This window comes from Passer domesticus, unplaced genomic scaffold (assembly GCF_036417665.1).
Source record: "Passer domesticus isolate bPasDom1 unplaced genomic scaffold, bPasDom1.hap1 HAP1_SCAFFOLD_93, whole genome shotgun sequence".
NCBI classification, from domain to species: Eukaryota; Metazoa; Chordata; class Aves; order Passeriformes; family Passeridae; genus Passer; species Passer domesticus.
The window spans coordinates 196,940-211,629 of record NW_026990188.1 but is presented as its reverse complement, the minus strand read 5'-3'; the positions used below and the strand labels follow the sequence as shown (position 1 = coordinate 211,629).

At 50.7% G+C, this 14,690-nt stretch overlaps 2 protein-coding genes across 2 annotated transcripts in view; both read left to right on the top strand.

Annotated features, from left to right (window-relative positions):
• LOC135293239 (TOG array regulator of axonemal microtubules protein 2-like) overlaps nt 1-14,690 on the top strand; it is an 84,315-nt gene that overhangs the window by 52,365 nt on the left and 17,260 nt on the right. Inside the window, exons 11-15 of the mRNA XM_064407237.1 lie at nt 9,059-9,219; nt 9,663-9,709; nt 12,137-12,351; nt 13,205-13,365; nt 13,819-13,865. Coding sequence (XP_064263307.1) covers nt 9,059-9,219; nt 9,663-9,709; nt 12,137-12,351; nt 13,205-13,365; nt 13,819-13,865 — 631 coding nt within the window. The remainder of the gene's footprint in view (nt 1-9,058; nt 9,220-9,662; nt 9,710-12,136; nt 12,352-13,204; nt 13,366-13,818; nt 13,866-14,690) is intronic.
• LOC135293252 (rootletin-like) lies at nt 145-6,260 on the top strand. The gene is made up of 6 exons (XM_064407246.1): nt 145-966; nt 1,760-1,797; nt 3,172-3,275; nt 4,210-4,348; nt 4,501-4,694; nt 6,041-6,260. Exons 1-6 carry the CDS (start codon nt 891-893, stop codon nt 6,258-6,260), a joined length of 771 nt encoding a protein of 256 aa, XP_064263316.1. The 5' UTR covers nt 145-890.

Here is a 14,690-nt window from a genome sequence, read left to right as displayed (position 1 = left end):
AGAGGAGAACTTTCGGGGCTTTTGTTTTGCATTAGCTGTAGGGAAGGTTTGGTTGCCATACATGAACTCACAGAGCAAGCCAGAGCGGCTGCTATTGTGATGTCAGCAGAGGGCTGCCACGTCACAGCGTTGTCAGCAGGAGGTTTTCCTGGTGCCCGCAAGGCCTCAGCATCCAGAGCAGCTCTTGGCGTGCTCCTTGCAGGAGGATCACCTCGTCTGAGCTGTTCTCAGATTACAGACAGTGTTGTTTTGTCTCTGTATTTTCTTGCACAGTCCTTGGACTGGTGCAAGTGTCCTGTTTTTCCCTTTTTTACTTGCACAGTCTCAGGACTTGTGCAAGTGTCCTGTTTTTCCCCTTTTTACTTGCACAGTCTCAGGACTTGTGCAAGTGTCCTCTTTTTCCCCTTTTTACTTGCACTGTCTCAGGACTTGTGCAAGTGTCCTGTTTTTCCCCTTTTTACTTGCACAGTCTCAGGACTTGTGCAAGTGTCCTGTTTTTCCCCTTTTTACTTGCACAGTCTCAGAACTCGTGCAAGTGCCCTGTTTTACCCCTTTTTTACTTGCACAGTCCGTGGACTGGTGCAAGTGTCTCATTTTTCCCCTTTTTACTTGCACAGTCTCAGGACTTGTGCAAGTGTCCTGTTTTTCCCCTTTTTACTTGCACAGTCTCAGGACTTGTGCAAGTGTCCTGTTTTTCCCCTTTTTACTTGCACAGTCTCAGGACTTGTGCAAGTGTCCTGTTTTTCTCCTTTTTACTTGCACAGTCTCAGGACTTGTGCAAGTGTCCTGTTTTTCACCTTTTTACTTGCACAGTCCCAGGACTTGTGCAAGTAGGTTTTTTTTCCATTGTTGTTTCCTGGCCTACGGACTCAAGCAGCCCTGCTCAAAGGATGGAGCGAGTCCGTAGAGCAGTCAGCAGTGCCTTTTCATTGGCGGCTTCTCGGAAAGCTTTTCTTCGTTTGGCTGGTAAATAGAAGTTGTTTTTCCCCTTGGGGCAGCACATTGGAACAAAAATGGCATAAAGATGCCATATGTTTGGTGAAGCTCCTGTCAAGAGCTTCCGCTGGAGACGGGGGTGTCTCTTGCCCAGCAGGGTGTAGGAACCTCCAAAATGCAGACTGGGAGAGCCTTGCAGGCATCCTCCTAAAAACTATGCAGGTCTCTCCAGAACTGAGGAAAAGCATCTTTTGATTGCATTCCATCCTTAAAGGATGTGCCTGTCTAACTGGACCCCCTCTGTGTGCTCCAAGAGCCATTGGCTCTGCGCTGAAGGGCAAACTGCCGAGCACTTGGTGTGTGCTCCTGAAGCCCAGAGCTGGGCCTGTGCTGTGTCCCAACAGAACTGCAAGCACTGGGAGGGGTTTGGTGGAAGGTTTTGGAGGGAATTGTTTACAGCAACTGTGTGGTACATGCTGCACGCAATTTACAAAACAAAAAAGCAAGTCCAGGAAAGAGAGGAGAAAAAAGCTGCTTTAGCTGTAGTGTAGACAATGAGCTCCAATGTAGGCACTGCCTGCTAAGGAACAATTTGCATCTTCACAGCCAAGTTTCTAGTTCCTTGGTGGCAAAGCTGAGCAAAAGGTAGACACAGCCTAGGGTATTGGCCTACAGTCTTGCTTGCTGTGTTAAAGAAGTGTTGCTCCTGGAGGGATGTTGTGAAAGGAGAATGCTCTCTGCTTGGGTGGGCTTGTTCTGTGGGATTCCTCCGCACAAACAGTTTTCTAACAGCACCTGGTTCATTTTCCCTTGCCCCCGGCAGCTCGCCTCAGAGGTGGAAGGAGTCAAGCGCGCACTTCGGTGAGTGGGACGGGCACCCTTGACATTCCTGGTGTCTGAGGAGTGTGGAGAAAGCTGTGGGCTTGGCCTGTTGCAGTACAGTGTCAGCCTGGCAAGCTGAAAGAAAGTCCACATCAGCGTCTGCATGAACACTACCAGAAGGATTCCATCCCTTTCCTCCTTTTCCACTGAAGAGGTTTTAACTAATGGAAGTCAAGCTTTGCAGGCAGGAGGCTGCATGCTGATTGTAGCCAGCCTGAAATATCTCCTGCAGAAGCATGCACAATCCCGTTTAAACATTAGCCTTATTAGCCCTTTTTAACTGAGTTGTAATGCCTGAGCATCTCACTTTTATCCAAATTCATGACTTGTGCTTAGGACAGCTGAGGATAGAGCTCAGGAGAAATCAGGTTCTAAATGACAGGTTACTCCCTGTCCCTCACACTGCTGCCTGTCTGCAGAGCACCACAGCAGCAGCAGAACCTCCTCTGGCTCGCTCTCTGCCTCCAGAGGTTAAAGGGGACACAAAGGACAACAAACCTCTAGGTGTTGTCAGTCCAGGGCCTGAGCATCCTGCAGCAATCAGTGGCAGCTTTGCTTGGTTGAGTGCAAAGCTTTGGGGCAGTACAGAGCTGCAAGTTTCTGAGCAGGCAGCCCTTGACCTTTGAGGCTGAGGATGCTGTGGGCTGGAGTCCTGCCATGACCTCACTCTTCAGCCCAGCCACTGACCCGTGGGAAATGGCATCTGAAAATTGACATGCAGGCATCGTTTTCCTGGCATTCTCACAGGGACTGTGAACTTGCCTTGGTGTCAGAGAAGTGGTAGCATGATGTCCTTTAGTGCTACTGGTGTGGAAGTCAGCCCCTTTGTGCACAGAGTCTGTGCAGGCTCCCTGCTGTCAGCAGAGAGAGGTCCCCAGGTGCAGTTCACAGCCTTGTGGGGTGCCGAGGAGCCGCTGTTGCCTGCAGGGACCCACCCCTCTCCACGCCCTATCTAGGTAGCTACAGGCACTGCTTCGACTGCCTCCTTAACTTTGACATGACCCAAGTGTGTTGAGAAGACCCCTGAGCAGCTCTGCATGGCAGAGACAAAATCTGTCTGTGAAGGGCTGGAATGCAGTTCCTGTTGGCTGCTCTTAAAGGTCTGAAATCCTGAGGGGAAGCCAGTTGAGCAGAGCTGAGCAGGGAAATGTTCCCTGCTTTTATTCAGACACTTCCAGAGCAACTCCAGGGTTAGTTGGGACATAAACACCACATCAACACCACATAAACAGCCCCACACAACAGCTTTTGCCTTCAGGTGAGCTGCTGCTTGCTGCTTCTGCCAGCTCTCAGGAGCCAACTTCCCTGCTCCTGATTGCTTGTTTGTGCTTTTTCCCTGCCTATTCCTTGCAGGTCCCGCTAGGAGAGGATCTTGCCAGTCAGGACTCCCGGGCCCAGGCAGGAAAGGCGGAGCGGCAGGAGAGCACGGACAGAGTGCATGGCGCCCAGGAGTTCAGGTGTGTGTTGAGCTTTCTCGCTTTCTCTGAGCAGGGGTGGACATTGCTGGGCTTTTGGAGGCCCAGTGTCAAAGAACAAATTTGGCTTTCTCATTGATGGACTTGCTCAGCACAGATGGGGGAAGGCAGCCCAGGGCAGGTCTGGCTGCTGAGCAAAGTAGAGCACAGCTGCCTCCTGGGACTCACACCTTAAACCCTGACAAAAAGCATTCCAAACTAGACCAGAGTAAAAGCAAGGGAGGGTCAGGCTGGGCTTAAGGAGAGCAGAGCATTGACCCGCAAAGGCAGTCATGCAGCAGAACAAGTGTCTCAGAGAGCTTGTGCAAATTCCAGCCCTGGAAATTCAGAAGCCCTGGCTGGATAGGGCCTTGAGCAGCCTGTCCAGATGCTGACCCCAAGTGCTTGGAACTGAAGCCTGGGCTAGAGGCTTCCTGGGATCTCTGCCAGCCTAACCCATCCTTTGATAACTGGATTGGAAAATCATCCCCACCTCCTCCCCAAGCTATGGCTTGCAGGCTCTCTTTCCTTGTTTCACTAGTGAAAGCAAGAGTAATTGTGGCAGTACTCATCTCGACTTAGCAAGTATGTCTTAGCCAAAGAAGAACATTTACAAGTCCAGTATCCACCGTAATCAGAAAGGAGTGTAAGAGCTAGCAGGCAGGAAGCTGTTACCCTGAGAGTACCTGAGCTTTCTGGAAGTGTTCTGTGGCTTCTGGAAGCTTGTTTGACTTCCTCAGTGGTGACTCTTTCACCTGCATGAACAACAAAGAGAGATGCTGGTCTAGGGAGGGAATTGCAGCATTTTCTTGAGGTGGAAGTAGAGGGCTGTTGGAAGCCCCTGAGACTGCCTTGTGTGGGACATGCTATGCAGTCCTGGTCTTGCAAGGAGACTGTGTTGCAATTAAAGGCTTGTTTGTCTGTCTGCTTGCTGTAGGTGGAAGGAGTTGGCTGCATGTGAGAGAAAGCACCACTCCTCACTAGAGAGGGCGTCTGAAGTGGCGGCAGCGACAGCGGAGGAATGGCAGCCTCAGAGGGATCTGCTGAAGGAAGCGGTTCCTCTGGCCGTGCCAAAGGTACGCTCACCTTGTTCCTAGGCAGCACTTGTGGGAGAGGGATTTGTCCTAGCAAGACCCCCCCGAATGCTGCTTCTGGCAGCAAGCTGAGACCGAGCCTGTGTTGTTGTTGTTGTTGTTCCTCTTGAAAAATGGTGCCCCCCCACTGCCAGGTTTTCCGCCGGCAGCGGCCAGCCCACAGGGGCCTGGAGAAGCTGCTGCAGGAGTTCTCCTGCCAAGGGCACACCCTGTCCCAGGTGTGCAGAGAGAAGGCAGTGCTGGCACAGGAGAACGCTGCCCTGGAAGCCCGACTGGCAGCCACGGAGCGGGACTTGCGAGGCCTTTCAGAGCAGCTGGCAGAGGCCAGGTAAAGGCAGGGAGGAGACCCTGGGTGGGACATTACTGAAGGTCTGTAGTTACAAAGGTGGTGAGCATTATGCCAGGATTTACTGCCTGCTCTGTGCTCTCCAGATGTTTCTTGGGCAGAGAAGCAAAGAGATACAAGCAAAAAGGGAAGGATACTGTGATGTGAATCTTACTTTTCTGCCAGCTCAAGCTCTCAAAGCTTTTTTGGGTGCCTGCTTGGGACCCCTTGCACATTCCTGTGACAAGTGCAAAGCAAGCCAACTTGGCACTGAATTGAGGACCAGGGACACTGTGCAGATGTTTGCTGAAACCAGAAGTTTCCCTCTGGTTTTGCTTTCTCCTTCAGTGCATCTGACCATCAATCTTTGCTTGCCAAGTTGTTTGACATGGGGTTTTTGGAATTCAAGGCTCTTAGATGTGAATGTTGTGAGTAGGGCGCTGACGCTTCAGGTGAAGCTGGAGGGTCACGCTGAAAATCTTGAGAGCCTGCAGAGCTGACTCCTGTGAAGGATGGTGCAGAACCTAGAACTGCTTACAAAGAGCAGCAGCAGCAGAAGGGAAAGGTCTTGTGACTTCTTGACAGTGTCTGGGGATTCTTGCTGCGCAATGATTCTTGCCCACTTGTCCAGCCACCTCTGTAACCTGTCAAGGATCTTTTTGGCTGGTCCTTCTTCCTTTTTAAAGAGTGCCCAGATATTTGGGCACTGCGGCTTAGTTAGGCAAAAATAAAGGTAGCAAGTGGTCTTGTTTATCCAATTCCAGTCATTTAATTGGCCGGATATCTGTCCCTCCTCCTAGAGAGTTCTTGTGCAGATAGAAACCTACTTCTGGTTTCCTACTCATGCTGCCAGAAGCCAGAGGTTTTGCTATATGGTTTGGTGAATTCCCTTAGTCCCTTTTACTTAGAGAGTGCCTGGCCAACAAAGTACCTATACGTCCACTATGAATGGCATGAGCATTGAGGAGTCAGCCAGGAGAGCCCTGTTCTGTCCTGCACCTGCAGAGTGACTTGGAAGTGCTGATGAGCTCAGGGCTGTGAGCAGAGGCTGGGCTTTTGTCCCTTTGCAGATACTTGGTGGGCACACCCGTGTGTGATAGGTCAGGCAACAGCAATTTCAGCTTTGGCTGCTGAGACCAAACTGAGCTGGGCTAGGTCATGAGAAAAGGCTGCCCAGTCACCTGGAGGGGCCTGATTTGCTATGTAAAGTGGCAAAATAGTCCTGCTGTATCTGAGTTTCCATGCAAGCCATTTTGCATACTAAGGTGTAGGGATCTTAAGGCACATCTTACTGGAGAAGCTGCCCCTGTGTGCCAGGAGCAATTGCTCTTCATCTTCACGCCTTGTAGGTCAGAGAAGGAGAGCCTGCAAAGCAGCCTGCTGGAGGCTCAGCAGCACATATGGGAGCTGGAGGTGGCCAGGAGCCGTGTGGAAGCCCAAGTGTGCAGGGCCAGGCAGGCCAAGGAGGCGATACTGGGTGAGAGCCTGGTGTGCTTTGTTTCTGCTGATGGCCCTGCCCAGTGCAGTGGCTGCGAAGGCAGCTCTGTGCGCAGGGCTTCTGAGCAGTGAAGCAGCTGAGGGCAGGTCCCTCCTTGCCTGAAACTGGAAGGGCTTAAGGCCAGCAGATTGCTCTGCTTGTGGAGTGTCTGACTGCTGCTGTGTGTCATGTTTGCAGAGGATGTGAGGGGCCTTCGTCGTGAGCTGCTGGCTGTAAGAGCTCTCAGCCAGCAGCAATGTGAAGACATGGCTGAACAGCTGCGCTGGGCACAAGAGCAGTGCTGCAAGGTTCTGAGACTCTGGCAATCTTCCCAGGAAGAGGAAAAAAGGAATCTCGAGCAAAAACTGGTAAGAAACAAGAGGCACCTGAAGATTTCAGGCAGGTTTGGTGGGCTGTCTCAGCAGAAGAGCAGCCTGAGTATGTGACATGGCCGCAAGCATCTGCTGTAGGCCAGACGTTGCTGAGCCAGGCAGCAGGGGCCTTCAAGGGCTCATACTTGAAGGCCTGTGAAGAGCCAGAGGACAATGCTGGGACAGTATATGCATGCACAGGTTCAGGATGGGCATCAGCCAAGTTCCCCAGGAGGCTGGGTGGTCGCCACCCAAAGCATGGCAGCGAAGGGGCAGGATCTTCCCCATAGCCTTGTGCCATGCAGCAGGCAGCTACTGACCTTGCTGCCAACTGCAGTCCCAGCAACTGGGTTCCTTGCTTTCTGTCCTCCCATGGTGGACAGATGTCTTTGGGCCTGAATCATATGCAAGAGGCCCCGTGTTGCTGGTATTTCAGCTGGTGGCCTGCCTTGTGACTGGATCATTGAGGCGCTGGCCTCATCCTCATCCTGCAGTCCATGTGCAGCTCTTCCTTGATCAAAGGGCAGGGGGAATGTGAGTACAGAGCCTCTGAGAACAGGCAGAAATGCTGAGGAGAGAGGGGCCAGAAAACAGGCAGCCATGAGAGCAGGGAAGGAAGGTGGCATCTCCTTCCTTCCACCTGCTGACACTCCCTCTACATTTTGGGTTAGAACAGCATTGCTGGAGGGCACAAAGTCACAACTCATGTGCACTTTCCAGGTGGGGGGGTTGTTGGAGGGATGAAGCTTCCATTTCTTTCTATGGGGAGCATTGCTTGGACTTCATCAGGAATTGTCTGTTCCCCTCATCAGGAGAGACAACTGGAAGAGCAGCATGTGGAGGCACGGAAGCAGCTGGAGGAACGGGCAAACTTCCTGGCAGAGGTACAGAGGGAGCAGGAGAAAAGGCTGCTTGAGATGAAGGGGGAAATTGCTGTCATGCAAGCTGAAGAAGAAAAGCTACCAAGCAGAGGCAGTCAAGAGGCACAGAGTGTGGAAAGAGAGTTTGTGTGCTGTTTTGGACTCCTCTGGGCTCCTTATGGACACTGCTTCTCTGGGCACCGTCTGTCTGGGTGGCACTGTGTCCTGGTTTAGGGCAAGTTTGGGAGATAACCCCCAAAGGGGCTTCTCTACAAAAGCAGATTCAATTGCCCCTCCCCCCTCTAACCAGTTTGGGAGAAAATATCTCCTTGGAGAAAAAGTGGAAAGAAACCTGTTTATTAAACAATAGAACCCAAACAATATTAAACAATAAAACTTCTCAGTGCTCCAAAGAAAGCAAACTCAGAACAGTCCCCTCCCCGGGTTGCAGCTCGGCTCACTCAGTCTTTGACCAGTCTCTGGTGCTGGAAACGCCGCGGCCCAGGCCCTGCCAGGGGGCCACAGGTGGAGCTGCCGGTGCTCTTCTGGGTGTTCAGTCCAGAGCAGGCTTGAACAGGTCCAAGAAAAAAGGAAAAAAACCACAGTCCAGGGAACTTCTTTGCCTCAGCTAGTTAAAACTAACTAAAAGCAGAAAAAAAGGGGAAAAGGAGCTCTGTCTGGCTGTCTGTCCATCCGCAGACAACACAGTCCAGGAGCAGGAATGTGGAGGAGTGAGAGCAGTCTGAAAACAAACTGTGCGCTTCTTCCCTCCCCTCTTCACTGTCTGGAAGAGAGTCTTAAAGGTGTAAAACTTATTATTCGGTATAAACAGAACAAGACAATTGGGGATAAAAGCATCATATAGTCAACCCAGGACACAGCAGAGCTCTGAGGAACCGACTGCTTCAGTGAACTTTGAACAGGTCCTGGCTTGGCTGTTTAGCAGGGCCAGAAATGATGGGATACTAAGCATGGGTGTGCATCTGCCCCTGCTGCCTCCACCCCCATTCCTGGCCATGGCATGGGGGCCCTGGAGCAAGTTGGGCAGGCAGAGACCTTGCAGAGAGCAGCAGGGCAGGGAGCTCTGCTGAACTTCCTGAATGGCAGTGAGGCTGAGATGATGGATGTGTGGGAGCTGGAGAGCAGCGAGCATCCTGAGAGCTCAGCAGCAGCATCTGGGCTCCAAGGCTGCTGGGGAAGTGTAGGAGGGAAGGGCAGCAGCAGCAGAAATGAGGGGCTTGAGACAAGCAGGTTTGGACATGCTGCAGAATGGCTTTGTGGGGATTTGGCTGGAGATCAGCACTGGCTGTGAGACACGTTAGGGGCAGGGTGAGAACAGTGATCTAAACCCACTGCCATGGCATCCAAAAGGCCAGGGGAGGCAGTGGCACCCCAGAACACCTTGATGTCAAACCTGTGGATGCCAGCTGGGAATGTAGTCGCATTTCCAGGGAAGTAAGAAGGTGGGGAGAGCTCAGAAATGTGGGACATGGTCTCTCCCTGTCCAGTTCCCTTTGCATTCCCAATCCTGTGCCAAGCTGCTGCATCAGTTTGACTTTTCCTACCAGGTCCCAGTTAAGAGCATTGATAAAATTCTTGAGGCATCAAAGGGGGCAAGTGTGGATGATTGATCTGAGCACTGTGTTCTACTCTTTCCAGACCTCCTTGCTGTATTCCACGGGCGGGGAAATGAAGAAGAGATCATTGGGAAAATCTTTGATTCCCCGTCTGCGCAAGGCAGGAATTCCCCCTGTGGGCAGTGCTGCTGGGTCTGTGCACAGCTCTCCCCAGATGGAATTGCAGGAGTCCCAGGAGATGAGGTAAGCCAAGGTGTCTGCTGCTCCAGTGTGCTCTTCACCTCACTCTTCCCATCTCCTGTGATAATTTGGCACAGTCTCCCATGTATTTAGGCAAACCCCTGAGTATTCCGCATTTTGCCCATCCAATGTCAAACCCAAGAGCAATGCCCCAAGAGCAGAGGTGGTGCTGGGGAAGGGGAGGCAGGGCTTCAAAGTGTCTCAGGATGGGTCCCCTGCTGGACTTGGCTGTTACTTCAGCCAGAGCTTGTCCAGTTCTGTGTGACTCCAGCAACTGAAAGCTTAAGGACAATGCATCATCTTTGCATCCTCTTGGGTTTATGTGTTGCAATTCCTCCTTCATCACAGTGACCATGCCAAGAAGGTTTGCCTCTTTCACGGTACGCCCATTCCCTCCCTTCTCCTTCTAGCTCCTCATATGTTCTTTTGTCTTCCATTTTCTCCAGGCCAAGACCCAGCAGCAGAAGCCAGGAGAAGACCCCGGAGCATGCAGGTATGTACAGGGCACGTCTGTCCTAAAATGACCATTGGGAATTTGACTCAGAGTTGACAATTGGAAAGGTTGGTTAAAACGCATTCTTTAAAAAAAGTCTTTAAATTAATTTCAATTCCTTGATGGTCTCAGTGGACTCTCCCAGAGCCCAGTCCCTGAGTGTGTTCTCTGGTGGTGCAGTGAAAATTCTTCCAGTGTGAAGTGTTGAGTGGCAGGAGCATGAGTCGTACCTGGGGATTCTGGAACTGCAGCGCAAAAAATAAAACATTTCCGCTCCACGCTGCATATACCTTTTATGTCCCTGCAGCTTTTCTTGTGTCAAAATTAGAGTAGAAAAAGAAGGCATTTAGCATGAAATGAGAAATGTTCCCGTTCCTTCCTCCTGCTTTTGAAAGAGAAAACCATTCCTTTGGGTATTTTCTGGTCTGAACCCCTTTAGATTTAAAGGAGATTCATGGATATTGGTTCTGCACTGGGTTATTCATGGTTTTGCTCTGGGAAGAATAGGGAAATCTCTTATGATGGAAAGTCCTTTTGAATTTTCCAGTGAAGGAGAAGGAGACTTCCAAATGGCTGCAGCCTAGGCAGGGTGTGAGTTTGTCATCCTCTGACAGCACAAGGCCAGAGCCACCTATGGCAGGTTCCCAATGACAAATCTCTTCCCTGGCTGTCTGTGCCTGTGTCAGTGCTGCAGGCTGAGGCTGGGGAGGAGATGCCTCCTGCCTTGTCCCTCTCCCTGCCTTGCCTGATCCCTGACAAGTGGAATTGTGCCAGACAAAATACAGTCTCTGGCACATCTATGTCTGGTAATGCTTTCAAGGTGTAAGGCTCAATGACACTGTTGTTGTTCCATTGGCATCTATGGGCATGTAAAGACAGGAGAGATGAGACTTGGAGAAATGATTCAGAAAGAGGGATCAGATCCCCTGGTCCCTTTGCTCAGGGTTAGTTCTGCCAAATGCTGGGTATGGCCCCTTTGGAATGACTCCTTCATTGCTGGTATGCACATGCAATACTTAATGCATCAAGTGACCAGTATTGCTCTGTAAGCAGGTGATATTTTTGCTCTCTCAGAGCAATATACCAGCTGAAAGTATCCAGTTTTAAAAGATGTGTTTGTCTTGTATTGCTTGGCTGCCTTTTTATTTTCCCCTTTGTGAAATAATGTAAAAAATTAGTTCTCTTACTTCTAAGAGATCTCTTGGAGGGCATTTCAGAATCACCTGCCCTCCACTCTTCCCATTCAGAAAAATTTAAATTGGCAGTATTAGCCAAGATAAGAAATGTGTTGTGGCAGATCATGTTTATGTTGCTGTTGGGTTTTATGTTGGTAGGTTGTTGTCTGCATGAAAGAACGCAGGGAGAAAAACCCATGGAGCAATGAAGCACAGTAAAAGTGGCAATTTCCAATTGAATGGCCAGTTTATGCCCTGGAAATGCAGACTCCTTGAGTACTGGGGTCATGTAACCTGGATTGCAAAGCTTCTTCCAACATGAGGTGCCATTGTTCATGTGCCAGCACTTCCTCTGTTGTGAAGAGAAAGAAAAGCAATGAAGCAATAAAACCCAACCTGGAACTGAGTGGGAGTTACTGAAACAAAGGCCATGAACTCTAGCTTTGGAAAGCAATTACTTCTGAGTTGTAATTGTCAAATTCTGTTGACCACTGTGGGTTGCCCACAGTTTAGAAGGAAAGGGATTTCAAAGTAGTGGATGGGTAATGAACAACACATAAGCAAAGTTGTAGAAGCTTTCTCTCCTGGTTTGCCAGCTCCATACATTTCAAAGGAATTCTAGTAGTAGTAGTAGTAGTTCTACATGGTAGTTCCATGAAAAGAAAAAGCAGAGAGATCTTCTAAATAATGAAAACACCCCTTGCATGCCTCACCCATTAGATACATTGATTGTAAAAACTGGAGTTCACCGAACTCACTTCTTCCCTTGTGAGCGTGGCTCAGCCTCACACAGAGGTGAGGTGGGAGCTGGGCCGCTCTCTGTTGGGAGGAAGGGTCTTGTGGCAGCCTAGAGAGGCTGTGGACATTGGCAGGGTACAGCTGTGCCCTGCATGTGCCCCTGCAATGAGCTGTGCTGGTGGCAGTGCCCCGTGGAGCTGTAGGGCTGCTCAGCTGTGGGGCAGGGAGAGCAGCAGCAGGGTGCATGTACAGCTGAGCTGTTGCTGGAGAGCACAGGGCTCTGGGCTCCCTGCTGTCCCAGGGCAGCCCAGAGGTCAGGCTGTTCCTGTGGCAGCTCTGTGGAAGTGGGGCAGGGTTTTCCCCCTGGTCTGCTTCAAGCTGCTGGTGGCAGGAGCATGTTTCCCTGTGCAGCTCTTTAGAAGCTTCCAAGGAATCTGTCCCATGAAATACGGAGCTTCAGATGATTTAGATTTACTTTGTGGACTGTCTTATATTTTGTGTCTCCACTTTGCAGATCTGACTGGCTACCCTCTTGCCAAGAGGTTTTCCCTGGCAAGTCTCTCGATGCTCCTTCCCTCCAAGCCGTTGCCCCCCATCCAGAGGAGCTCTCCTTCTGCCACGCCAAGCAAGATGTGCAGCGGAGAGCAGGAGACTGGGAATGCTGGCAATGGCTGGGATGAGGAGAGTAGAAAAAACCAGGAGCTCACAGCAGAGGGAAAAGGAAAAGAGGTAAGGAGACCAAGCTAAGTCCTTTGTGCTAAATTTTCATTTCATGTGCTGTCAGCAGAGCTCTGAGACCTCTTCCCTGACAGGAACTGACCCTTTCAGTGAACTTTGAACAGGTCCTGGCTTGGCTCTTTAGCAGGGCCAGAAATGATGGGATACTAAGCATGGGTGTGCATCTGCCCCTGCTGCCTTCTCCCCCATTCCTGGCCATGGCATGGGGGCCCTGGAGCAAGTTGGGCAGGCAGAGACCTTGCAGAGAGCAGCAGGGCAGGGAGCTCTGCTGAACTCCCTAAATGGCAGTGAGGCTGAGATGATGGATGTGTGGGAGCTGGAGAGCAGCGAGCATCCCGAGAGCTCAGCAGCAGCATCTGGGCTGCAAGGCTGCTGGGGAAGTGTAGGAGGGAAGGGCAGCAGCAGCAGGAATGAGGGGCTTGAGAGAAGCAGGTTTGGACATGCTGCAGAATGGCTTTGTGGGGATTTGGCTGGAGATCAGCACTGGCTGTGAGACACGTTAGGGGCAGGGAGAGAAGAGTGATCTAAACCCACTGCCATGGCATCCAAAAGGCCAGGGGAGGCAGTGGCACCTCAGAACACCTTGATGTCAAACCTGTGGATATCAGTTGGGAATGCAGCCACACTTGCAAAGAAATGAGCATGAGGGGAGAGGTGTCAAATGTTTGACGTGGTCTCTCCCTGTCCAGTTCCCTTTGCATTCCCCATCCTTTGCCAAGCTGCTGCATCAGTTTGTCTTGTTTATTACTGCCAGGTCCCAGTTGAGAACACGTGTAAATGTCTTGAGGCAGAGTGGAGGCAAGTGTGGATGATTGATCTGAGCACTGTGTTTTATTCTTTCCAGACATCCTTGCCTTCTCCTGTTGGTAAAGAAATGACGAAGAGATCATTGGGTAAATCTTTGATCCCCCGTCTACGCAAGGCAGGAATTCCCCGTGTTGGCAGTGCAGCTGGGTCTGTGCACAGCTCTCCAAAGATGGAATTGCAGGAGTCCCAGGAGATGAGGTAAGCCAAGGTGTCTGCTGCTCCAGTGTGCTGTTCACTTCACTCTTCCCATGTCCTGTGGTGATTTTCACAGTCAGCTGTCCCATGTATTTAGGCAAACTTTTTTGTATTCCACATTTTGCCCATCTATGGTGATCCAGCAGAATGTCAAACCCAAGAGCAATGCCCCAAGAGCAGAGGTGGTGCTGGAGAAGGGGAGGCAGGGCTTCAAAGCATGTCAGGATGGGTCCCCAGCTGGACTTGGCTGTTATTTCAGCCAGAGCTTGGCCAGCTCTGTACGATTCCAGCAACTGAAAGCTTAAGGGCAATGAATCATCTTTGGGATTATGTTTTGCAATTCCTCCTTCATCACAATGACCATGCCAAGAAGTTTTGCCCCCTTGCATGGTACGCCCATTCCCTCCCTTCTCTTTCTAGCTCCTCATATGTTCTTTTGTCTTCCATTTTCTCCAGTCCAAGACCCAGCAACAGAAGCCAAGAGAAGACCCTGGAGTATGCAGGTAGGTACAGGGCTCCAGTGTACTGTTCACCTCACTCTTCCCATCTCCTGTGGTGGGTTGGCACAGTCAGCTGTCCCATGTATTTAGGCAAACTTTTTTGTATTCCACATTTTGTCCGAAAGTGGCCTTTCTAGTCTTCACACTGAGTTGACATTTGGAAATCTTGGTTAAAACCCATTCATTTAAAGGTATCTTTAAATGTATTTCAATTTCCTAATGGGCTCAGTGGACTCTCCCAGAGCCCAGTCCCTAGGAGTGTTCTCTGGTGGTGCAGTGAAAATTCCTCCAGTGTGAATGTTTGAGTGGAAGGAGCTGGAGGGGTACCTTGGGCTCTTGGATAAGCTGGGCAGGAAAAGGAAACATTCCTCTCCATCCTGCACATCCCTTTTATCTCCCTGCAGCTTTTCTAGTGCCAAATGGGGATAGGAAAAATAAGCCAAATAGCATGAAATGAGAAATGTTCCCACTCCTTCCGACTGCCCTTGAAGGAGAAAACCATTCCTTGGGGTAGTTTCTGATCTGAATCCCTTGAGATTTGAAGGAGATTCATGTATATTGCCTGGTTTTGCACTGGGAGGAACAGGGAAACCTCCTATGATGGAAAGTCCTTTTGAATTTTCCAGTGAAGGAGAAGGAGACTTCCAAATGGCTGCAGCCTAGGCAGGGTGTGAGTTTGTCATCCTCTGACAGCATAAGCCCAAAGCCACCTATGGCAGGTTCCCAATGACAAATCTCTTCCGCGACTGTCTGTGCCTGTGTCAGTGCTGCAGGCTGAGGCTGGGGAGGAGATGCCTCCTGCCTTGTCCCTGCCTTGCCTGATCCCTG

Coding starts and splice junctions, on each gene's coding strand:
- LOC135293252 (XM_064407246.1), top strand. CDS start 891: ATGGAGCGAGTCCGTAGAGCAGTCAGCAGTGCCTTTTCATTGGCGGCT. Junction 3,276..4,209: donor CATGGCGCCCAGGAGTTCAG/GTGTGTGTTGAG, acceptor TGCTTGCTGTAG/GTGGAAGGAGTTGGCTGCAT. Junction 4,695..6,040: donor GAGCAGCTGGCAGAGGCCAG/GTAAAGGCAGGG, acceptor CACGCCTTGTAG/GTCAGAGAAGGAGAGCCTGC.